At 43.6% G+C, this 25,039-nt stretch overlaps 1 protein-coding gene across 1 annotated transcript in view; it reads right to left on the bottom strand.

Annotated features, from left to right (window-relative positions):
- Positions 1 to 25,039, bottom strand: part of VPS50 (VPS50 subunit of EARP/GARPII complex) — a 104,154-nt gene that overhangs the window by 55,282 nt on the left and 23,833 nt on the right. Inside the window, exons 10-13 of the mRNA XM_078859780.1 lie at positions 24,521 to 24,563; positions 23,649 to 23,747; positions 22,529 to 22,669; positions 16,871 to 16,979 (exon numbers count right to left, since the gene is read on the bottom strand). Of these exons, the coding sequence (XP_078715906.1) occupies positions 16,871 to 16,979; positions 22,529 to 22,669; positions 23,649 to 23,747; positions 24,521 to 24,563 (392 nt within the window). The remainder of the gene's footprint in view (positions 1 to 16,870; positions 16,980 to 22,528; positions 22,670 to 23,648; positions 23,748 to 24,520; positions 24,564 to 25,039) is intronic.

Consider the following 25,039-nt stretch of genomic DNA (forward strand, 5'->3'; position numbering starts at 1 on the left):
TTTTCTTTTTAAAAATCTGTATGCAGAAAATACTCATGTTGAATACACTCCCAGCATTGTTGTCGCATACACAAAAGTGCATCATGGCCATCGTTTCTACTCTTAAAATAAAAATCACATTGTGGGCCTCCTTTCACACTCATGAATGAACGGAGTGCAATGAATGGTGTCTCATGCTGTCATGGCAATTTCTTTGACTATTCATCATTTTCAAGAAGCAACCTTCCAAAGAACATCCGTTGGCCAAAAGCTATACACATTCATCACATATGCAACGTACAATTTAACATATAAACACTCGTTTAATCACATTAAGGGTAACGGTAAGATTGTCAGGATTATTAACTTCTTTCCATCCTTCTTAATGTGCTTCGATACACTGGCAAATGTAACATTCGAGACGACAAACACAAAATGTAGTGTGGCCTGAACTGCAGACGTTGTTCCTCACAAGACTCAAAAGCACCATTTATCTTATAAACCCCACAAATGAACAAAGGATGTTGGTTGACAAAGTGAATCATTTGGACATGAACCACATGGAAAAATAGCCCGCTCAGTTATCCCCAAACTACAAAAAAAACCCACGATGAAATAGTATTCTAGTGCTAAATTACCACTCGGGGGACTAAGCTTGAAAAAGATGAATTAAGATGTGGCTTTGAGATCACACAGCTCTCTGTTTTGGCCCAATAAACGTTATGCGTCATCCTGTGTGTGCCTATACACATAAACGCTTGTACGTGCATTGATATACAAATGCGTGTTCTAGTGAAGGTTTGTACACAAGTGTAAAAAGACAGGTGACAGCACATTGGGACTGACTGGCATTGTTTGTTAATGTGTGTGTGTGCCTAATGCATGTGTGTGAGACACAGAAGGAATGGTGCAGATGAAGTTCGAGATTTGACCAATGTTCGCAATGAAGCAATGCCATGTTGGGGAAAGGGACATTTGTAGTGCCACATTCTATAGAAGATCATCTGTTATCCTGTTATATGCTCCATACGGTCTTGGGACAAGGGGTATTAACTCCCTTGTATGAGTCAAGCTGGCAATACAATTGTAATAAACGACTGGACCACGATGTCTGGCTCAGTGTCCTTTATTCGGTTCGTGCTGTACACCCACACGGCTGTCTTTACTCTGTAGCTTCTCCACGGTGCTGACTCCAATGTCGGCCCGATCCACAACAGCAGCCCCGCTGCTGTTACTCTCACACAGCCCCCCTTGGCTGTACTCGCTGCAACTCCTCTCCCTTTCGTCCTCTCTGCAGCTCTGACAGCTTCGTGCTGTTACTCTCTTCTCTCCCGCCTCAGCTGGCAGCCACACCGCTGCCTCTAACACGCAGCTCTTCTGGCTGTCTTCTCCGCAGCTACCCACCACTCCGTAGCTTCCACCTCTCTTCGGGGTTGGCTCCCGATGGCCGTCGGTGCCCCCCTCTTCTCACTCGCCCGCGTGGCCTCTCTCTTTTCCGCTCACACCCCGACTGACTTCCCCTTCCGGTTTACCCGCTTAAGGACCCGAACCTTCCACCCACGTCACATGACTCCACCCCCCGTGACGTCACATCCGGAAGGTCGCTTACGCCCGCATTACACCACCCTCCCCCGTAGAAAAATCCCAGCCGACCTCGGCTGACCAATAGCAAATCGTAATGCGGCGAACCGAGCTTCCCCCCCTAAAGGACACTAAGCATACAATGTAACAGCAAGAACAACAACAACAACGCCCGAGGCCGACACATCCCCAATAGATATCTTAGCATCCACCTGACCCACGATACCCATGCTACCCCCGTTCGCAGCGACGCACGACCCATAAACCGGACGCACAGCCCCCGGCGGGATGCCCAACAGATGGAAAATGACATCCGAAATAATAGTCGCAGACGCGCCGGAGTCGACCAAAATGCGTACGTCCACCCCTTGTATAGACCCCGGTACAGTGGACGAGCCCGTAGCGGCCGCGACGACTCTCCGTGCCAACTTGCGCCACTGCGTGACCGAGCGACAAGGCCCCGTCGAAGGGCATGCTTTAACCACAACGTTAGGATGGCGCAACGACGGTGATGGGTGAGGTGTAAAGCCTTGCCGAGTGTCTGGTGCGTGCCGACATGCCTGTTTCGGAGGATCTTTAGCCGACTTGTCCGGTGCCGAGGCCTCCTGCTGCGGCGGAGCCGGGAAGCGGGCCCAGCAGTCTCTGGCGTAGTGGCCCCTACGCCCGCAGCGGAAACATTCGGCCTCGTTGCGCCGAAGTGCAGGCCTTGCCTCCTGACGGCCCCGTTCTGGTAGCGCCGCGCAGTCTCGGCCCGCCGCGTCCCGTCCATGGAGCGGAGGCGGCCGTCAGCTGTTGAGGGCCCCGGTCATCCGGAACATAGACAGCCTGCGCAGGGTTCCACCCCAGCGCATCCCCTTCTTTGACGGGCCCCCCCGTCCACGCCGTCACTTGTTTCCAGCGACGGAGGTTGAATTGCGCATCGAGACACTTAGCAGTCGTCCGGGAAGTTAGCTTCTCATGCCCACACACAGGCATGGGGATCCCTAGATCCCGAGACAGCTCCAACATTTTCCCTAATATGAGAGGCTCGAGCAGGTCCTGTGGCGTCTCAGGATAAGCTGCCATGGCCAGCTCCAGCACCGCACCCCTGAACGCCACGGGCGACTCCTCTGGTGCTCGTTGACGTTGAGCGAATCGCCGATGTGCTTCATCTGGTGGCTCATAAGCATCGGCCATTTCTTGAAAAACACCACTTAAAGTTGCCTTCTTATCGGTCGTTATGGAACGGAAGAATCGGACAGATTCGTCGTCCAGGAGAGTCGGCAACACCTCCAAAGCCTCCGCATCGGTCCATCTTGCTGTGCGTACCGCCGCCAAGAAGCGGCAGGCGAACGCGCTCCAGTCCCCACCGACGGAAAATTCTTTAACCGTGGTAAGGTGGCGACTCCGACTCCTCTTCCCGCCGTCTTCCAATGGTGGTGGTTGTGGTGGCAAATTCAAAATGGCGTCGGCCCGCGGCGTGGCCAAGATGGCGGTTTGGCGCCGCGGAGCGCGCAAAATGGCGGCCTCTTGCCGCGTGGGCAATGGCGGCGGCAGGACAGGCAACGTGGCGGCCCGCGGAGCACCAACTGCGTCCTCCATCGTGCCTGGCGCGACGAGATGGCATAGATGCGCCAGGACGTCCTTAAGTGCCTCCAGTTGTACCGCCATCGCTTGCCATCGTTGATCCGCGTCTGATGATGTCGACGGACCCGCCACCGCGCCAACATCCTCCACTCCCGTTCCCGTGGTCGCCTCAGCCGGGCTCTCCCCCACCACCCCAACAGGATCCGTGGTTGGAGGGAGTTCGTCGTCGTCGGACGAAGAAGCCGATGCAGGCGCCGGATTAACTTTCTTCCTCACTTGTTTCGGCATGCCGTTGCACTTCCGACACCAGTGTAATAAACGACTGGACCACGATGTCTGGCTCAGTGTCCTTTATTCGGTTCGTGCTGTACACCCACACGGCTGTCTTTACTCTGTAGCTTCTCCACGGTGCTGACTCCAATGTCGGCCCGATCCACAACAGCAGCCCCGCTGCTGTTACTCTCACACAGCCCCCCTTGGCTGTACTCGCTGCAACTCCTCTCCCTTTCGTCCTCTCTGCAGCTCTGACAGCTTCGTGCAGTCTCTATCTTCTCTCCCGCCTCAGCTGGCAGCCACACCGCTGCCTCTAACACGCAGCTCTTCTGGCTGTCTTCTCCGCAGCTACCCACCACTCCGTAGCTTCCACCTCTCTTCGGGGTTGGCTCCCGATGGCCGTCGGTGCCCCCCTCTTCTCACTCGCCCGCGTGGCCTCTCTCTTTTCCGCTCACACCCCGACTGACTTCCCCTTCCGGTTTACCCGCTTAAGGACCCGAACCTTCCACCCACGTCACATGACTCCACCCCCCGTGACGTCACATCCGGAAGGTCGCTTACGCCCGCATTACACAATGTACACAACTCTGTTTCAAAAGCACTCTTAAATCATATTTATTTTCGTTAGTTTAGGACAAAGATCCAGAGTCTAGGATGGTAGTGGGCTGCTGTTGCATGTGGAAATTCAAATTGAGAGGCCAAATATGTTCTAAAAATATTAAAATTTTCAGGTGCTTTTTTCCACCTGTCGATTTTTGATTGATTTTTTTCTAATGGTGGCTGATGCATGTCAATAAAGAGTTAATTAGCACCAATTTCCCTTCAGGGGACCCAGCTTAAAACAATAACCATATACAACTCACGACAGCACAAGCTCTTGCAAATTATAACGGCCCTACAAAAGCCTTCACTCCAATCAGGAAAATGCCTTTAACAACACAACTTTCCAGAGGTTGCCCCCTCAAGCGGCTGTCCCAGTGGTCCGTGATTATTTGTTGCTGTTTTCAGTATTATTAAATTACAAAAAGCAACTGCCAGTTTCCCCCTCACCCCGCCAACCCCTGCACTCATTGAACAATTAAAACATCGATTGGGAAATCAACATCACGTGAGAATTCACTACAACTGACAAAAAAACACCTACAATAGATGTTTTCTCATTCCCTCTGGGGGTCAAACGCAGGACCCTCAGAGGTGCTGACTCAGTACCCTGACACATTGTACATTGTAGCCTTGAACCACCCAACTTTCTCCTAATTTGTAACAACAGTATTTTCTATGTTGACTCGCCAACAGAGAAGATCGCTGAAATAGATGAAGGTACACAACAATGATGTATGATTGCCGCAATTGAGAAATGCCTGAATTGTGGAGAACTGAGGGCGTAGCTTGTTACTGGTGAATTTAAATTCATCATCAGCCATTGTTAATCTAACGAACTATTTTACCAGGTAAGGTCCACTGAGCTAGAAAACTCGTTTTCAGAAGCGACCTGGCCACATAGCTCAACAAATTGGCTTATCCTCATGCGGAAATTCATAGCAGCAAAATACTGTAAATGCATGTTGGTTCTAAATGTAGAGGGGAAAACCATACCCGGAAAAAGATGTACGCGACCACAGGGAGAACATGCAAAATCCAAATATACAACAGGCGTCAGGGTCAGGATCGAACCCACAACATCCCGTATTTTGACGTAAAACTTTCGTGACTGCAGGAATTAATATTCTTTGGTTCTTTCGGTAAAGTCACGCAACACAAGCGGTTGACCGCTGTGGTTTTTCTTTTTTATTATTTTCATTTTTATTCACTTATTTTTTTTATCTCCGTCACTTTACCGAACGAACCAAATAATCCTGTATACCAGACGTGATAGTTAACATCTCACCACCGCGGCGTCCCACTGCTGAATGAAGGCCTCGCCAAGCTGTTAACTACCTCTGATGTTGCAACATCCACAAAACACCTGCCCATGATTTCATCGTTCCATATCCCCGGTGGACGTACCTCTCAGACGCGTTCCGTTTCTCGGCTGACACTCCATTTAAATTCTCAACCACCGTCCATCATCCCTCATAGTGATGTGTCCTGCCCAAGGACACTTTGTTTTATTGATAGTCTTAATTATATTTCGATTTAAAGCTTTCGTGACTGCAGGGATTCATCTTCTTGGTTCTTTCTGTAAAGTCACGTAGAAGGGAAATAATAAAATAATAAAAATTAAACATAATAAAATACAATTCTGTCAGGTCTGTCAGAAAGACAGCGTCAGACGCTGTCTTTCCGACAGACCTGTTCTTCATCTGAGGACGGCTGCTTGCGTTGTGGCCGAAACGTCGTGAGAATTGTATTTTATTATGTTTTATTTTTATTATTTCCCTTCTACGTGACTTTACCGAAAAAACCAAGAAGATGAGTCTTAATTATGTCATGGACCTGTACGTTCTATAATCCATGTGTTCCTCCTTCTGTCGCCCAGTGTAATTCAAGCATGCATCTCTCCAAGCGTCTTGGCACACATTTCAGCTTTTCACCATGTTATGGAATGTGTGTCATCGTAGGTAGCACGCGCTGATTAAACAAGTCATTTTTTCGGCACATCGGTGCGTTACTCTTAATACTCAAATTTAGATTTCCAAAAGTCATCCCAGGCCGCTCTGATCGCGACTTTTCTTTCATCTTGATTTCGCTCTACCATTAATAGCTGTCCCAGATACACATATTCTGCGGTGTTTTCCAGGTCTGGCCCTCGGACACATATATCCAGTTGTTTAGCAAACTTATCGTGCATTAACTTTGTTTTGCTGATATTTATTCTGAGCCCAACTTTACAGCCTTCTCTGTAAAGTTCTAACATATTCTATACGTTATAATGATTGTCATCAGCCAAACTGATATTGTTAATATTTTCGCATTTATTTCTCAAATCCAATTACTGGAAGAATATCTTACGTCCATGTGAATAACTTTGGCGATAGCAGATCACCTTTTCTGACTCCGCTATCAATATGTATTTTGGTACTTTATACAAGTAAACTGTGTTGATGTTCAGTGTTTTGTAAAACATATTCACTATTTCTTCATATTTATTTAGGCCATAGTTTGTGAAATCTTCGAGTCCAATGCTTTTCAAAGGCTACAAAGTCTAAGCACAATATTCATTCATATAAATTGGTCTTTTAAGAATCTGATTCATGGTTTGTTCATAGTCGATGGTAGAACCAATTCCTAAACCATACTTGCTACCGTGGTGGCTTCAAGTTCAAGTTTATTTTGTTTAACCCGGTGAGAGCTCAAAAGAACAGAATGAGTTTCATTTTCAAGAGTGACCTGGGTCAACGAAAATACAAAAATAAAAAGTACAGCAATGAAGTAAATAAATAAGAACAAAACAACCTATATCACACAATGAATTACAAATATTGCCAACATTTAACAATGTTATATCAAGGCTAAATAATACATCCCCTTGCAGAGCAAACCAGCACAGACAGATTACCTCCAGATTGGTCACAGCACAAAATGACAAAACTAAGCTATCGAAACATTAAACAGATATTGGTTGATCATATTGGTTGACTATAGTACTCATGTAAACAAAATGTGTATGCCAAAAGCTTAACCTTAAGAGGCGAATTTGAGATGAGGGCTGTTAAATAATGAGAAATGTTTTTTTCACCATATCAAAGTAAAAGATTGTCCTTTTGGTGAAAATATAATGGACCGAACTGCAGCTGTAAAATAATGGTAATTTAATGAAGGTTGCATGCTGACATGCACAAAAGGACACCCAGCACGTTCAGGGAATTGTGCATTTTCTCATGTTTTTTGTGAACGATGCATTTTCACTTTTTAATAATAAAACAGGGGAAAAGGTTGTGCTCTTGGCACGCCTGCCAGTAGTGGCCTACCAGGGGGTAGGGGTCGCCCGGGGGCCCCCTCTGCGAGATGGGTTCCATATGCGCTGGTGGGAGTGCGTGCAGACGTTTGTGCGTTTGTGTGTACACACAGAGGAAAACGCACTCGCTCCACATAGCTTTAGATTAACGCACAGACACCGGCACACCGTGCCGGAGGGAAGCCTCAGAATTGTACACGCACACACACGCGCACGCGAGAGTGGGACCCTGCAGCATCGACATCGTGGCATGGGGCAAAGCAGAGTTAACCAACAGCAAAGCGCACAAGGCTGTGTATCAGGAACTCTGATATAGACCCCAGTACCGGAATGGGAATGTGGAATTTCCATTACAGGTTCAATGCTGCTCAAGGAATTGAGCATGTATGTACGTTGAACTTATTTCGCACCATACGTAGCCAACCATGCTAATCGGAGGTGTGGAGTAATGCGTACTACCCAAATTTTGGTTGAGTATGGACACTCAAGACGCATCTTTTAATTGTATATCATATATTGTAAATGTTAGTAAAATGTATTAAACCCTTTAAAGAAATAAGCGATTATTAACAGATGTGGTCTCATCGCAAGAAGAATAACTACGCAGCAAATAAGTCCTGCCACATGACCCAATCCTACTCAATTGCAATCTATAATATGTGCAAAGGGCATCGATGCAGCCTAATGTTTATCACCACACATGCATCAAGTTTAAATTATGATGATCGTGATGGAGTGTCCGGGTGGTCTACATCTCCAATATGCTGGCCCGTGGGTCCAGGACTCACTAGTTTAAAGTCTCACTGCCACCCCATAACATTACTCAATGGGGACATTAATAACTAACACACACTGCTATCGGAGGGAGATATTGACGTTGATTTTTGTACAGACTAAAAAAAAACATCTCTTGCTACTTATTGGCAAGGCCAACCAAATTGTACCCATAATCATTGCACTATGCATCCCATAACTGTTCTTAAAATGAGCTATCTAATACCGAGTCTGTCAGTACCAGGGTGCAGAACATGTGCGCAGTAAACAAATGTCACAGTGTAGTGTGAAGGTTGTCTCGGCCAGCAGACAGCTAAGAGTTCAGAAGAAACTTTGGAATATTCCAGCCTGCCAACGTTGTGTAGAATACCAAACAAAATTAGCTAATTTTATTCAGATATTTCTGTGATAGTCACACTAAAGTCCAGCTCTTAAAGGGTTAAAACATAAAGGTCATTCTACACATTAAGTTGTTGAACTAGCATCCCACCCACTTTGTAAGTATTACTACCCATCATCATACACCACTGTTCCAGTGGTAAGGTTTGTAACAATGTGTTACCTTCAGCTCAACTCCGGTGGTGAAGCGGTTGCTGTGTGTGCGGTCACAGTGTATGAGATGAGGAAGTAGCAGAGGCCGCTCTATCCTCCCCTCTGCTTCTTTCCCTGACTTCCTGCCCACCTGCAGTCGTCATCACAATGAAGTTGTTTTCCCACTGAAGATGACTCCTTGTTGAATTGATGGCAATGTTTGGAGGTCCACTTCCATGCAATGCTCTCGAATAAACATGGTGGTGTCGGCAGAAAACTCCAGACCAACGACATTCTTACAACACATTCCTGCGGAGGGAGCTGGTAGGAACGTTGGGTTGCTCCGTCAATGCCCAGGGTCAACCGCGGCGTGAGTCGGTTAAACCTTGAGTTTTATAAGGGCACCACGGGGTGACCAGCCCCTCCCAACCCAGCCCCTCCCAACCCAGCCCCTCCCAACCCAGCCCCTCCCAACCCAGCCCCTCCCAACCCAGCCCCTCCCAACCCAGCCCCTCCCAACCCAGCCCCTCCCAACCCAGCCCCTCCCAACCCAGCCCCTCCCAACCCAGCCCCTCCCAACCCAGCCCCTCCCAACCCAGCCCCTCCCCACCCACCCCCTACCCAGCCCCACCGTCCCCACCCTCCCAACCCAGCCCCTCCCCACCCTCCCCACCCAGCCCCTCCCCACCCTCCCCACCCAGCCCACACTCTCCCCATCCAGCCCCTCCCCACCCTCCCCACCCAGCCCCTCCCTACCCTCCCCTCTCCACCCAGCCCCACCCCTCCCATTTTTTGATGCACGACGGACGGACACAATAATCCCCTGTGGGCTGGTGTAACCAGGAGGTTCCTACCAGTATAATTCTTTGCTGGACCTTGCCAGCAGTGCGTCAGATTATCTGTAGTGGTGAGAAATTCTGTACATTCATGATGTACAGAGGTACAGGTGCAGCCCTGCAATTTGTTAAGTATGCCATTGTTAGTGGAAGGGCCTCCACGAGAGCGAGCTCTAGAGAGCCTCTCTAGATGGTATTTGGCCTACTCTTCCACGCTGACCAAACGCCTTGTAAGAGGCGAGAGTACCCACACTTTACCCCACCACATATGTCCGGAATCAAACTTGTGACCTCTGGATTGCAAGTCCAGTGTGCTAATCAACACATTAAGACATGATGCATGTGCTACAACACACATTGTAATCACCATATAGCAAATAGCATTGTGCCCACTTGTTTGAGCCGAGACCCAGGGATGTATCATAACAAGTTACGTTTCTTAAATTGTATTTCATAAATAGATACAAGTGGACACATTGTGAAGGAAAATCTGTAATTGGTCACCAACGCTATTAGAATTGACCAACATCTGTGCACTCAAAAACTATCAAGATGCAAGTGAAAATTTCCAAAGGCTATTCTATGGTTCTTTCGGTAAAGTCACGTAGATAAAAAATAACAATAAAATAATAAAAATGAAAATATTTGTATTCTTTTTTATTCACTTTATTTTCAATTCCTGCAGTCACGAAAATTTTAAGTCGAAATTTTTCCAAAGGCTACTTCATAATTTGGACGTATCTAAACTGGACATGAAGGTGCAGCAACGTGCTTAGTCAACAATAAAATACGAAACACAGTACCCTTTTTGTTTTAGCTTGTTTGGGGGGATTACAGCGAGTTTAAATTAGTCAAAGAAACCTGAACCCACCCCCAGCTCACTCACTGGCCCAAACAACCCCTTGAATACACAAAAAACTTACAATGGCCTTAAGTGGCGGCGAATGTTTTTATATCTCCAAACCCATACTTTTGGGACCACCGAAAGTTTGTTGACGTTTTTAACAATCGCCCCTTACACCAAACCCACCGACCTCATCCTCCCTCCCCTTCGTGATCGGGCGCACGGCACTGAAACCCCTCCCCCCAACCCACGATTGTGCGGATAAACGGGCAAACACTGCGGGCACAGGAAGGCCAACAGCACACCAGCGATAATAACTAAATCAATAGGAAGCTCTTTAAGAGGCACCTGCTTTCAATTTAGTAAAGAACTGCAAGGGAGCACGGGTCGCAAATTAAAGCCACATTGAGCCCCCAGCTTACACGGTGCATGCCCTCTCTGGTAGATTGCCCCAATTCTCGTACACGTTCCCTATTATTTTCCCCTGCATCAAGCAAGTGCTTGCCACAAATGAACTACAGGTAGTCCCCGAGTTACGATGGTCCGACTTACGATATTTCGATCTTACGATGGTGATAGCGATACGACAAAATTGCCATCAACAACCTAACATTGTTCAAGTATGCAGACGACGGACAGAATATTGTGGAGTACAGTACAATATGATACATTACGATACGTTCAATGCATGTATGATAGGTAGCTTTAGCGATTTTACTTTTAAGGTTACCACGATACGATCAATGCATGTTAAACGTTTTTATAGCAGATAGGATTGTTTCCATAACATGTTTTCTATTAAATTGCAGTTCATATAGGTAGGCTAAGAATTTACCTTGTTTTTTTACTTTACATTTTACTGTGCAATACAGTATTGTAATTAATAAATACATACAGTATATAGTTTATACAGTACGGTACTTTAAATTGCTCTGTTTTGCTAAATTATCACCATTCTTTAAGACTCCTGGGTAGGCTAGGCCATCTTCGACTTACGATATTTTCGACTTACGATGGATGGGGTCGTCGTAACGCATCTCCATCGTAAGTAGAGGACTACCTGTATACAATACGTTGCTGATCTTGTTAAGGAGCATAAACTGTCACGCAAACTCCGGTCACGCTCGCAGCGGCTTTGGACCTGCCCAAACTGGACATCTGTGCAAAAAATAGCTTCATAGCTCATCAGATTCCTTCAGTCGAACTAAAGATTATGATTTTGGCTAGCCATCGAACAGAAAAGGTCACTGCATCGCGCGCTTTCAGATGCGCTTTTGGCGGCCGTTTGGAATGTTCTTCCTTCTGACATTAGGAAGCAATGGTGCTATGCACTTTCAAATCTAGATTGAAAACTAATTTCTTGAGAACTGATTTTTTTTGTGTTTAGTTTGTTGTCCTTCCCTACGTACGGTGCGAAAGAAGTTCAACATACATAGATACAAGTACTATACTCTTTGGTTCTTTCGGTAAAGTCACGTAGGTAGAAAAAAATAACAGATCACGACGTTTAGATCGCAATAACAAGCGACTGTCTTCAGGTGAGAGGAGACGGTCGCTTGTTGTTGCGATCGAAACGTCGTGATCTATTCTTTACCAAAAGAACCAAAGAGTATGGATTCCTGCAGTCACGAAAGCTTCAAATCAATACAAGTACTGTTCAATTAAAACATCTTAATCGTGCCGATATAAAACAAATAAAAGGCCCTACACGTTACATTTGATCACTGGTTATCGTCATGTTTTACACCAAACAGGATGAGGTATCACTTCATGAAACCAGGATGATAAACAATGTCTTCAATAAGCAGCTAAAACTGCGTTGTTGTGAGGTGACGGGCTATGGCTGAAGAAAGCCTCCTCGGGATCGGGAGTCGTAAATATGTTTCACAGTGATGTGTAAATGTAATGTTAGGAAGACTAGGAAAAACAATCATGGCATTACTTATGAAATTGAGCCTGCTTACTACTATTACTACTATGAGCCAAGAATGTCTGTGTGTAACGCACGTGACGTCACTCCAGTCCCCCCCCCCCGTCATGAATATTAATGAGCGGGTGGATTTTTACACTCACGCAGAAGGTCGAGCGGAAAGAAAAACATTTTCCCGCAAATTTGCTTTAAGTTTGACATTTCTTTATTGAAAGTGAATCTAATAAATAATTATACGCAGCAACAAAGAATTTGGTGTCTTTATTTATTCATTCAACACTTGAGTCAAAAAATGTAAGTCTAATTTATGCTTCTACATTATGGTATAGTAGACATTTATCGGTGATTTTCCACATATTGCATCGATTTCCAATTTATTTCAACCCCAGCAACCGAAAGCAGAAGAGAATATAGTATCAGAGCAGTGAATTTGAACAAATTGAAGGTCAGTTTATATACAGTGCTACAGTGACACATTAAGTGTGGTGTTTTATGATGTATTTTTGTGCAAGAATAACTGCCATTAATACAGTGCTACAGTGAACTGCAGTGAAGTGTTTGATTATATACTTTTGTGCAAGATTCCCTGCCATTAAATTTACACAAGATGGGCAAAGCAGCTATTGGTAATAAACAAATAGCTTTAACCAGTTTTCTGGTAGAAGCCAAACATTTATTCAACAGACCTCATTTAGAATACTTAAATGTTGTCACTTTCTTACAAACCATTTTTCAATTCACAGTGAAACCTCTCAAAGCCGAATAAGGGTAAGGAGTCTTTCCAGTGATGTGGGCATGTCTGGCATGCTGCAAATATGTAAAGAATAACTAACTACCAGGATGCATGTATGTTTAACTTCTTTTGCACCCTATGCAGCCATGTAATTAACTCAACGTTTACAATTAATTTTTTTTTTTAAATCACTACTGTACTGGTTAATCCAGGTCACTGACAACAAAAATTAACAACAGGGAGAAAGCCGAGGTTCACTGAATGTGGAAGTCTGCAGGGATTTTCTGACAGGCTTGAAGAATTACGTTCATTTATCAAGTGAATGTAAAGTAAATCACGTGAGAAAACCAGAGGAGGAACAAACGCATGTGGATGACCGAGGCGTGCACGGGAATTGTATGGAAATAAATTGTATTTATCACAATGGTTGGGTATAGCATTTTATACTTCCTCGTGTTGACAAGCATGTGGATTGACTGCAAAATTCCATATCCTACAAAAATGACTAAATATTGGCCACGGTGGTGGTGGGAAGTGGATGTGCAGTCATTGGCGGATCACCAATTACTGCAACAAAAAAAACCCAAAGTAAATTTGGTTTAACACTGACTATGGCTAACTTACAGGTCTGAGAATAATATTGGTGTGCCAGTCGTGTGTACAAGCAGAGTCACAGCATAATGTGGAAAAGTGCGACTCCAATTTGCAAAGGATAAAATGTGCCCATTTGATGGATTTCTTTGGGAAAAATCCTTTGAAAAACTCTTCTGCAGGCGTTCTCTGACGTACTGATCTGCAAGAGTTCAATATAGATTATTTATCTCATGGTAAGATGTTGATAATAAACTTGAAATACATTTTGAGAAAAATAACAACATAACGAGCTACATGTAAATTAAATAGGTTGATTGACCTGAGACCTACAAGGAAAGGAATAATTAGAGCTGCATTGCGTGGAGTTATCCAGATCCAGAGAATCCAAAACAGCAAATGCGACTCTCTAGAATTACGAGTTTAAGTCAGAGGATTAACATTTATTATTTGATAACTTATTGGGGCCGAATGCACGCGTTGGCAAATGTCCTTTTCTGTTCGATTGGTGGTGAAAAAGTGCCAAGTTCTCCATTGCAATGGGGAAAAACCACCAAAGTAATGCCGGCTGACTTTTCCCTGACCTAAACAGACTTCTTGATATGACAATATAAGAACATGCAGTAAATGGGGATATTTTCAAAAGTAAGTTATTATAAGTAAAGAATCTCGTTCAAAAGCACTCACCATAAATCTAGAGTCTTCCAGATGGCTCATTTCCTTAAAATGTACTTCAAGTTATAGTAAACAATGTGTCCATTTGTAAGTGTTGTTGTTGTGTTAAGTTTGCGTGTGTTTTTGTGCATGAAAAATATTGCATTGAAATTCATGCACTACTGTCCCCATTTTCTCAATAAGAAGCCATTAAAATTCCTATCACGTTCACCGAGTCCTCAACTTACAGGACAAAGCATATACCAACATAAGTACGTACCTGGCTCTGTGCTGGGGAGCAGTCATTGCAAAATACTTTATTTGTTGATACGAAGAAAATGTGGAGTGCTTTTTTAAGTTTTGTGTTTTTGGAATAAAGACAATGTTTTGAATTACAAAGCCATTTCCCAAACATACATTTGGAACCTATGTAGGGGAAAAGAGATAAGGTCCTTCTCTGACCCAAGAAAAATAATGACCAGTAAGTTCCCCCAAAACCTCAATACGCATGAGCTGCTAAAACATGTAAAACTATGTCAATGTTGACTAAACTTTCAAAACATTAAATGGCAGAGGCTTCCACTCAGCCATCTCACCATAACGTTGCGATTATCTGAAATGGACCTGGTACCAATTAGTATAGATTAGGAGGCATTCATATATACAGACACTGCACGTGTAATTTATGTTTCGTGCACACAGCTTCCTAACCTGTCTTAATGGTGGCACGATCACATAAACCACAGTGCCCCAGCAGACTGCAATTTACTGCAGTTCAGTTAACCACTCCGGTTTCGGAAACTCTGCACAGTTGAACTTGTGGACTTTTGGCTGTACCGTGATTGTTACAGAAAGTGCCTCATTCACCCCTCACATTATTTATAGAATGCTGAGTGCATACAAATCTCCACCTGTATCTCTGCGCTACAAATCAGGAAGCCGGACGCTTGGTTTCTTTGTCTTGCATGAGGGGTGGGCCTTCTCAGGGAAACTATTTTTATAAAATGCTATCCTTCACCGCCCTGTGATATATTTTTACATTAAATAATTGGCTATCTAGATTTATTTTAAATTAGAAACATGTTTGCGTATAGCACAAGTTAAAGATTTTTTTTAAACCTTTGTATTACACTTTCTGACGGTCCGTGTAGGTTTCACATACGGATTGCTCTCACCAATAAGAATGCCTATACCAGTACGGTAATGACGTGTTATTGCCAACATCTGTAACAGGTTATATGGCTTTTCATATGCCATTATTGTAATGACGTAATTTTCTCACCATAATTGCCAAACAAATCTGTAACAGCAGGTGACTGTGTGCCATCACCAAGACAACTCTGTGAATTAGATATTACACGTCTGTTGTGCATCCGAGTGAAACTCTTTAAATGAAACATTACATTTGAATACGTGACAATATCTTATGAAGACAAAGATACTCCATACGCCTCCTCTGCCAAATACTGTGAAGCTAATGTAAAACTGCAATTTTCCTGTACATATATTTGTTACGTACAAGAAAGGCAATGGCAGATGAATAGATCCTGGGCCAACAGTGTGTGGCCAAGCGTTGATGAGGTTATTGCAAAACCCTGCATGTTCTCAGCAAAAACACTTCAAGTGTATATGCAAGAGAGGGGAATTGTGCTGTGTGTGTGTGAAGTTTCTGCTTGCCGTGTATGTGCGTGGGGAAGTGACCCAGTGGATAGCACACCGCAGTATGATTCCCACAGGTTTGTGTCCGGGCCATGGATAACACAAATAAGCAAGACATATCTGAACCTGTCCTGGATTTCCCTGAAGTGAACTCAGCTTGAAATTAGTACCTGGTACAGCATGTGAATATAAGCACTGGGGAGACAAAGGTGGCCAGATATGGTGTTAGCCACACTAACCCATGTCTACAATGCTGGTTTCACGAACGGTAATTGCCTCACCAGTTTATATGGTCAAAAGGGGAGATGTTCGTTTTTGTTGTGCGTGTCTGTATGTATGTGTGGGGGGCGGTGACGCAGTGGTTAGCATGCTGCGCGACAAACACGGTGACCAGAGTTTGATTCCCGCTCAGGACCAATAACAGTGGCAAATATTTTAACTGGTCCTGGCCTCCCCTATGTCGATTCAGCCTCAAATTAGTACCTGGTGTAGTGTGTAATCATCACCACTCGGGGGACAAAGGTGGCCTGGTTTGGTGCTGGCCATCCACCCCCTCGTGTGCTATGCCAGCCTTCATAGGTGCTCAATAACGGAACTTGCCCCAACTGTCTGTTAATGCTATAATATGGGGGATCGTTGTATTAAGTGCTTATTAAAAGCACTTGTCTCTTGATCATAATAGCTCTTTTCTACTGGAGGTTGTTTTTCCACTGATGTCACATCTGACTTGCATCTGATGTAAGCTTCACGTGTTCAAATATACAGACACAAGTTATTAACCCTGCCCTTGCTTCACCCAGAGACAGATTCAAATGTCTTCAGAGGACAGTGTCACATTTTGGTTTTGGCTAGGCTTGGCAAAATCACCATTGGAGAACCGCACATGACGTCAGGGCCCCACACCGGCGCGGCTTGCACATGCTGGTGGAAAAGTGGGATAAAAGGCTAATTCTGGGATATTTTACCTTTGTAGCAGATATGTGTGTGGGTGGGGGAATGGGTGCGTGCATGCAGGCCTGACCGTCATGCTCGCGATGCCACTCCATGGTCTGGTAGTAGCTGTGCATCACCTCCCAGAGCGCCTTGCACAGGTCCGTCATGCAGGGGATGTAGCTGTCCACGGTCACGTGCTGCAAGGAAAGCCCAAAGTGCCGTCAGCTAGGACCAAAATCATGATAATTACATTTCCAGATTCTCTCAAGACAATACACATCAAAACCGAAAGTCAATTTTGCAAAGCCATCATCCGTGAGAGGTAAATTAAATGAATAATATATAAATATTTAAGAGATTATCTGTATTGCTGAAATGTTATGAATCATTAATACAGAACTGTATAATAAAATAACTTGATTTAGAGTCCTTCCTACATTTCATATATGTACTTAGGAATACTACCAAACTCGAATTTGAAGATAGCAGCAAGTTTCCCCATACTATGACTTCAAAAGTTTGATTTCTATATTACTGTTACTTGTGCACTGATTTATTCCGTTGTATTTGTGTTTTGTAATTGAAACAAAAATTCTGTTTTTATATTAACCCAGATACCTTGCTGATGTGGTTGCTTGGCCTCTATATGTAATGCCATAATTTACGTCTACAGTATATAGATTGATAATAGGTTCTTCCTCTTTTTTTCTGGCAACAAAACAGGTGTTAAGATATTAAAACACCAAACTGAAACCTTTTTACAAGGAATTATGTGTGCATTAACCACAATGCTTGTGGTCAGAATGCAAAAAAAACCATACTCTGATAGTATATGCATTGTCCTCGAAACTGATTGGTCCACACCAGAGACAGCTTTCTTTGGAGCCTAGTCTCAAACGGTGTTAGACCAGAGGACACCAAAAGGCCTTTTTTACTACAGATATATGCTTGGTGTTAAGCCAATTTTCTGGAAGGTCGTACCCATCACCATTCATGTGTAGTACATCTTATTATATTATTCCATCAACTCAAGCCCGAAAAATACTGGAATTTTCTTTTTTATGACTTTATATACAGGGGTGCATAACTGTAGTGTGAAATTGGCTATTCTTATTCTTGGATTTTTCGGTAAAGTCACGTAGAAGGGAAATAATAAAAGAATAAAAATAAAACATGATAAAAAAAATTATTATAAAATAATGAAAATAAAACATAATACAATTTTATATTATAATAAAATTTGTATAATGTTTTATTTTTATTCTTTTATTATTTCCCTTCTACGTGACTTTACCGAAAGATCCAACAATATGAATCCCTGCAGTCACGAAAGCTTTAAACCGAAATTTGGCTATTCTTGCCGAAGCCCAATCCTGATTGTTTTTTTCTCACAGTTGCTAGATAGGAGGCGATGGGTGTACTTAGAGACTTACATAAGGGTGAATACCGAGTAGCCACAGCACTCTCACACACTGCCCTACTTTGGGACTTGTCAAAAGACAAATGATTTGGGTTTCCTGGCTCTCGCTATGCTCAGCCTGGCAAAACACTACCAACACGTGCCAGTGTGGGGGCTTACAATCTAGCTGAGTGGCACGACGGTTTATAGCACAGGAAGGTTGAAATTTACTCGCATGGTTATGATTGAACCCAGCCTATTATCACTTCAGCGCTCAAAGAAATTGTTCTAACCCTGAGGAAAGTCAACACGTAATTGTCATCGAGAGAGACTGGCCTCCATCAGAAGCATGGGAATTTCCGTACTCACTCTGGGCCGCCAACGGAGATGAGCACTTTCCCATTGCTTAGATAAGTGGGGAGACACTTCAGGTTGACTTTGACATTGAGTCTGAGAGCAGCCCAGTCTGATTGTCATCTCCCCTTCAGCGTGCCACCCCGCTGTCCCTGCACTTTTACACGTCACAAACCAAAAGCCTCAGTTTGAGGAAACTTAAAACCCATGACTCAACCCAGGGATGTTGTAGACCATGTTTAAAATAATGGCAACTATTTGTACGTCACGATTGCAGACGTAACAGATGGTATAACTGCACACGAAATGTTGGAGGATGCCACTACACCAATACCATATGCAAACATGCAAATGTTATCACACATGCCCATATTAAAGATGGAAGCCACTTGGTGGGTGGCCACTAACCCACATCACAAGAACCCCCATACAGAGCTGAACAAATGAGAGTTGTGGCACTGTGTATCTGCCCTTACTCTTTCAAAAGCACTGTCATAAGTACTGAAAATTGATGCAGGTGGTGCTAATATACAACTGCTGGATAATAATAGGAATGTTTTCTTCTTATAGTTATTGTAGTTTATACCTAGTGTTTAGCAACTATCATTTGTTTTTGTTTTTTACACAGGAGGTTAAATCTTATCAAGGTACAAAGGATTTTCAGTGAATGTATTCCAATGCAACAATGAGAAGACAAACAAATTATCAATACAGTTGAATGAATTCTACAGTCACATCAACTTGGCAATTGTTTTGACTTCATTGAACCTCCCCCATAAAACAAATGCACAATTCATAATTACATACAATTTGTTTAGAAATGAATTCACCGCACGTTTGCGTGTAACACAAGATAATAACGTCTTACACAAACAATGAATTCATTAACTAATGCGCGAATAAACAAATAGGCACTGGGCGAATTTCACTCAAGCCTGAGGGCTATAAATCAGCTGAGAAGTGGTCTGCATTGGACGCCATCCTATCGTCGCTATCTGGGCCCCCTGCAACACGGCCAGAGCCAGGAAGGAAGCAGACATAATGCTGTCCTGCCCAGCCGCCCCCCTCCATCCGTCCATTGTCCGCACTTCTAAACAGTGGAGTACGAGTCACGGGCGCACCGCTCGCTATCACGCTTACCATCGCGCACACGCAGACTCACACACACACAGGTTATGTTTTGCAGACAGCTTGTGGAAGTGGAGTCACTTGAAAATGAGTGCTCGCATGCTATTGTATGTCTCATGCCAGTGCGAGGTAAGGCTCAATGGCATGCCACAGACAAAGACACGGGTGAATACTAGAACCAAATAGTCACCAATCACTTTCACAATTTACTTCCGTATTCGGACTTCAATTCACACTAGTCAATGATATCTTACTCATAAACTAACGAGGTGTGGGACTAAGGGCATAACAATGGTCATATACCATGTAACTGCAACGTTATTCAATTAGAGTATGTTTCTATTTTTTTTTAACAGTGTATGTGGGTATATGCTCAAGCAAAAACACCGCCTCCGCCGCCTTTTGCTACTGCTCTAGCTGCAGAGGTGCTACCGGTGTAAATGTTCTAAAGGATGCCTCAAAGCTGTGGCCATCGACTGACACAGCAAAATAAAGTGGCTCGCAGATAAAACAGCTTTGACACCCCGAGTGGGAAGGTTACCGACTTCATTCTAACCATACTGCTGATCTGATACATCAAAGATTTTTCAAGTATGTTAAGGGCCAGGTGGTCATTTCAAACCATTCCATCCTAACGAAGTAAAATTTATATGAATATATTGAGCTAGCCTTTTGCTCGTCCAAGGACGGGTGTATTTTAGCAAATCTGAAACTTGCAAGCGAAAAGCAGACCGCGACGTGATATTCATTGCATGAATTGGTGTGCAATTTGTAAGGGTGCGGTGACACAGACCTATTTTCATTTTAAGGTTATAATCCCTTGTTCATCATGACGTCCTTTTTACTTTGACGTCTCAACAGCGTTACGGAGATTGCGTGACGTGGGGGTTCTGCCTTTGTAGTGAGGGTTGTAAGTTGACGCTGAGGAGGGGGGAGGAGGCACCTCGCCCCCCCCATGTGCAGTGACGTCACCCGCTAATTATTATTAATGGGGGGGGGGTGTCCATTTGGAAGACGTCACCTCTTCATGATTATTAATGAGGGGGGGCTGGCCTTACGTGGAGTGACGTCACGCACAAGACACGCAGACATTATTGGCTCATGATAGTATTTTATAGTCGTAAATACATTCATACACTCCAATGGGAGGTCACTCGAATTCAGAACTCATTTAATTTGACAAGAGTTTAAGCATGTATGTTATTTGTCCATGTTTAGTTCTGAATAACGTAAAGCTTAGCGGAGTTGTACAGCCAGTGTTAAGATGCAAACACATCCATGTAGGTACGTTGCCTGTCTCCAACATTCTACAGCAGGGATCCTTTCAAGGTTTGAAAGTGTGTCGTGATACGGGAAATCGGTGACTTGTCTTGAAGAACTCTATGAGTTATCCCGTGATTTAAGTATTGTTCCAACAAACATTAGCAAAACACCCTCATTTATTTTGGAAAGGTTAGTAGCGAAAAAAATAGTCTGCTTGTTATTTTTTTTCAAAGGTCACTCCTTCGCTCACGCATATGCAGTGCTCCCATGTAGTCACTGCCATCTGTTGGACATCTCGCTAATGAGGCCATTAAAAAAATTGGGAAATTAAGCTTTAGTGATTTAAGTTGGTGACAGCCAACCGAAACAAAATTTCACTTCCAATAAAAAGGTGAGCTACTGCACAACGCTCGTTGTTGTTTTTCGCCCGCACCTACGATTAGCTCGGATGGCTGCATACGGTGCGAGAGGAGTTCAACATACATACAATAATGTTTCATGAGGCAGATGTTAGTCTTTAAAAAAAATGTTAGGCAAACAATGGCCAAAACTGGGCAATCTATTGAGGCTAGCTACTGCCAAGTGAATTTAGAATTTCCACTTGAGGCTTGGGGCCATCAATAGAGCCACCACATATGAGCAGGGAGATGATTTTTCTTCGTTCGACTTTGAAAGAAATAAATCTTGCGAAGGTGCTAAGGCAGTTTTCCCCAAATCAATAAGACATCCAGCTACATTTTATTCCAAGGTACAAGTCAAAAGTTAACTTCTCTTCCAGAGTACCTATTCAAATAGCACACTATATGGATGTGAAATTCAACCACAAAGAACAATGATCCTGCTCATCACCGCCGTGTTGGCTTTGGCAGACTCCGTGCTCACCAACCCATGACTCAAAACACACAAAGGACACTGCTGCAGTTCAAAGTGCTTTAACATTACTATAAAATCAAGAAAGAATAGAGCAGGACCAATCATTCATTCATTAAGGGGCTAACAACAAACAGATGATTGCCTGTTTTCGCATGAGTATTACGTTTCGAACAGGGCAGTATTTTAATGTACAATCAATTATACCCCTGAATGTTTTTCAATAGTTTCAACAAAAAGAAAAAAGAAAGAAAACCCTCCTTATTTTCAAAAAGTCTCATGTGCATTAAATACGTAACACACTCAGTGGTAGCATATGGGAACAATTTAAGATAATTAAAAAAGAATACACGTCAATAGAAGGCTGCCATTCATTACATCCATTGTTGTAAAGCTTCAAGTTCATTGCATAAACTGAATCCATATGTACCTACCAGCATCTACACTTTTACATACACGTGTTTAATATATACATACACATATTATACACAAAGACCCCCTTTGAGCCTAGGTAGCCTACTGGGGAACGTGCTGTTCTCAAGCACCGTACTAAACCTTGACAAAACACATGTTTGGGTAGTATGGCCGGCATTTACCTCTATGGCGGTTACGTCAGTCACAACATACCTACAAGGCCCAGATGACCAGTCCTGGCTGTGAACAACACATCAGGGGCCCGAGTAAGCGAATCATCCCTCCACTCGCCGTACCACTGCTCACATGGACACGTACCGAGCACAGGTCCTTGTACTGCAGCTTGTGGAAGCGAGTGTCCGCGCCGGAAGCACACAACTCCACGTAGCCAAGCACCACTTGAAAGGCTGTGTTGTGGATGGCCTGCGTGAAGTGCATGTGCATCTGGTCCATGGCAGTCTGTACACGTTCAAAAGCAACAGACACAAAGTCAGTGTTTAGACACTACGGGCCGTACATTCAAACTAGTACATTGTGAATTAACCTGAATTGCCGTGGACACGTTTGTGAGAGCACTCGAATCGGCAGACATGATGCGAGTTCTTGCGTCTTCAAAATTTCACTGAGACATGTGCAAAGGCCTATGGCCAAATCACCTAGCATGCGCCTGACCTCATTAGATCTCGGTAGCTAAGCAAAGTTGAGGCAGAATTGTGCTTGGATGAATGACCGCTCCATGCATAAAACAGATGTCGCAGGGTGCTGTGGCACAGTGAAAACGGCGCACTGAGATTCCCGGATGAATTGTGCTTCATAAATGTGAATGATATAATTAAAATGGCCCAAATTAGTATCACTATGACACAATAAGGTTAGCACTTACACTAATTTAAGATATTGCCGCTTTATTTAGGACAACTAATTGATTTGAAATTACTAATATCAATTAAGAAACGTTATTGTGATAACCACTGTAATGTATTCATATATGTACATTTTAATCAACGAGTGAAACTTTTGAGATACATTAGGTTTTTATTTAAATGTTACTTTCCATAAGTGGTCAAAATCTGTCAAAAAGAGTAACGGATGGGAGGGAGAAGTAGTTTTATTTTCCCTTCAAATATAGTTGTAGGTTATTTTTCAGGTTCAGATTTGGGACAAAGATGCCAGACCACAATCATCTCCTTTTGCACACAAAGTATACAGGATATGGTGCGAAAGAAGTCCAACATATATACATGAATTCAGTTTTAAAGCAGATGGCATGAAATGCATTGGAACATTTTTAACACACATCACCATGCGGAGGCAGAAATCGATGTGTGAATTTACAGGTAATATGGCAAGTGAACCGCGCATTTATCAGTCCTAATTATTGTGAAGTAAACCATTGCAATTACGAGACAGCTCTCATGTGCCTGCACATCAAGCTAACCTGCGTCTTGTCCAGCAGTCGGTACGCCGTCTGCACCTTGGTATAGTGCACGACATCGAACAGCTTGCACGTCTTGGCCAATGCCACGTCCAGCTGTTCCTGTACACAAGCAACACAATCACATGGAATCAGTCGTCGCCTGCATTCAGGCTCAGCAACCAGCACAACTAATCCAACTCTGGGAGATTAAGGACATACAAGACCTCTACACATTTTCTGCATATGAGAGTAAAATGCTGGTTTTACAAATAGAAGTGACAATGAAACAGTTTGACTGATGAACTGTGTTACGGCTTGTCTGTGGTGCCGGCTTGTATTACTGTACGGTTGTTTGGCCTGTCTCTCGAATTTTCTTCTTGCATGGTTGTTTGGCCTGACTGGGTGTCTATCTGTTCTCACCATCTGCTTCTTTCCCAGAGTGGGTCACCTTTGTCACTGCATTCTTGTTAGGAATTGTGGTGGTTATTGTCTCGCTGTCTGTTTATATTATTTGGCCGAGTATCTGCCATTGCCTCACTTTCAGCTTCTTTGGTTGCACAACTACCTCACTTTTTTCATTACAAGTCCAAATTGTAGAGGATGCAATGAGATCCTTGGAGGTTTTTCACTGATAAATGCTCTACTCACCTCCAAAAAAAATGGGATCTAAGAAAGGCCGTGAAACACCACCCTCGAAGGGATTGCTGTGAATAGCCACAATTCGCACCTGAAAATTTTTAACCCTTTTGGATCGAGTCCAGAAGCAGCCACTGCATTTCAGCCACGTGATAATGGGACCATACGGTCTGGGAGTGAGTCGAGGAGGCATGAACCGTGTGTCGTGAGCTGTCTGCAGGGCGCCGCAGCTGCACTTCCGAGTGTAACACCAGTACCTCAATTTGCTCCAAGGTGTCCTGAAGCTTTGAATTGAGTTCACTGAAATAGAATTTTAATTAAAATAAATCAGTTATAATAAGCATTAACTTACCAAAAGCAGTTTTTGCATGATAATTAAAGCATTCGGATGGGACTAGCAATTGTAAATCCAGCCGTAAATAAACTATGGGGTTACCATGGCATAAAAAAATTTCAGATATCATTGTAATAATAATGGCATTTAATTTCAATGTTAATCTTTAATGGCAATGACAATAGACAACCACTCCGATGACTATTCTCCTGCTGCTACCAAAATAACGATTGCTCATGCATTAAACATGATATATATACCGCATTAAATCACATTCTAGTACATAAACTACCCACAAATAAAATGTACAGGTAGTCCTCTACTTACGATGGAGATGCGTTACGACTACCCCATTGTAAGTCAAAAATATCGTAAGTCGAAGATGGCCTAGCTTACCCAGGAGTCTTAAAGAATGGTGATAATTTAGCAAAACAGAACAATT

Source organism: Lampetra fluviatilis, chromosome 1, assembly GCF_964198595.1.
Source record: "Lampetra fluviatilis chromosome 1, kcLamFluv1.1, whole genome shotgun sequence".
Classification (NCBI taxonomy): Eukaryota; Metazoa; Chordata; class Hyperoartia; order Petromyzontiformes; family Petromyzontidae; genus Lampetra; species Lampetra fluviatilis.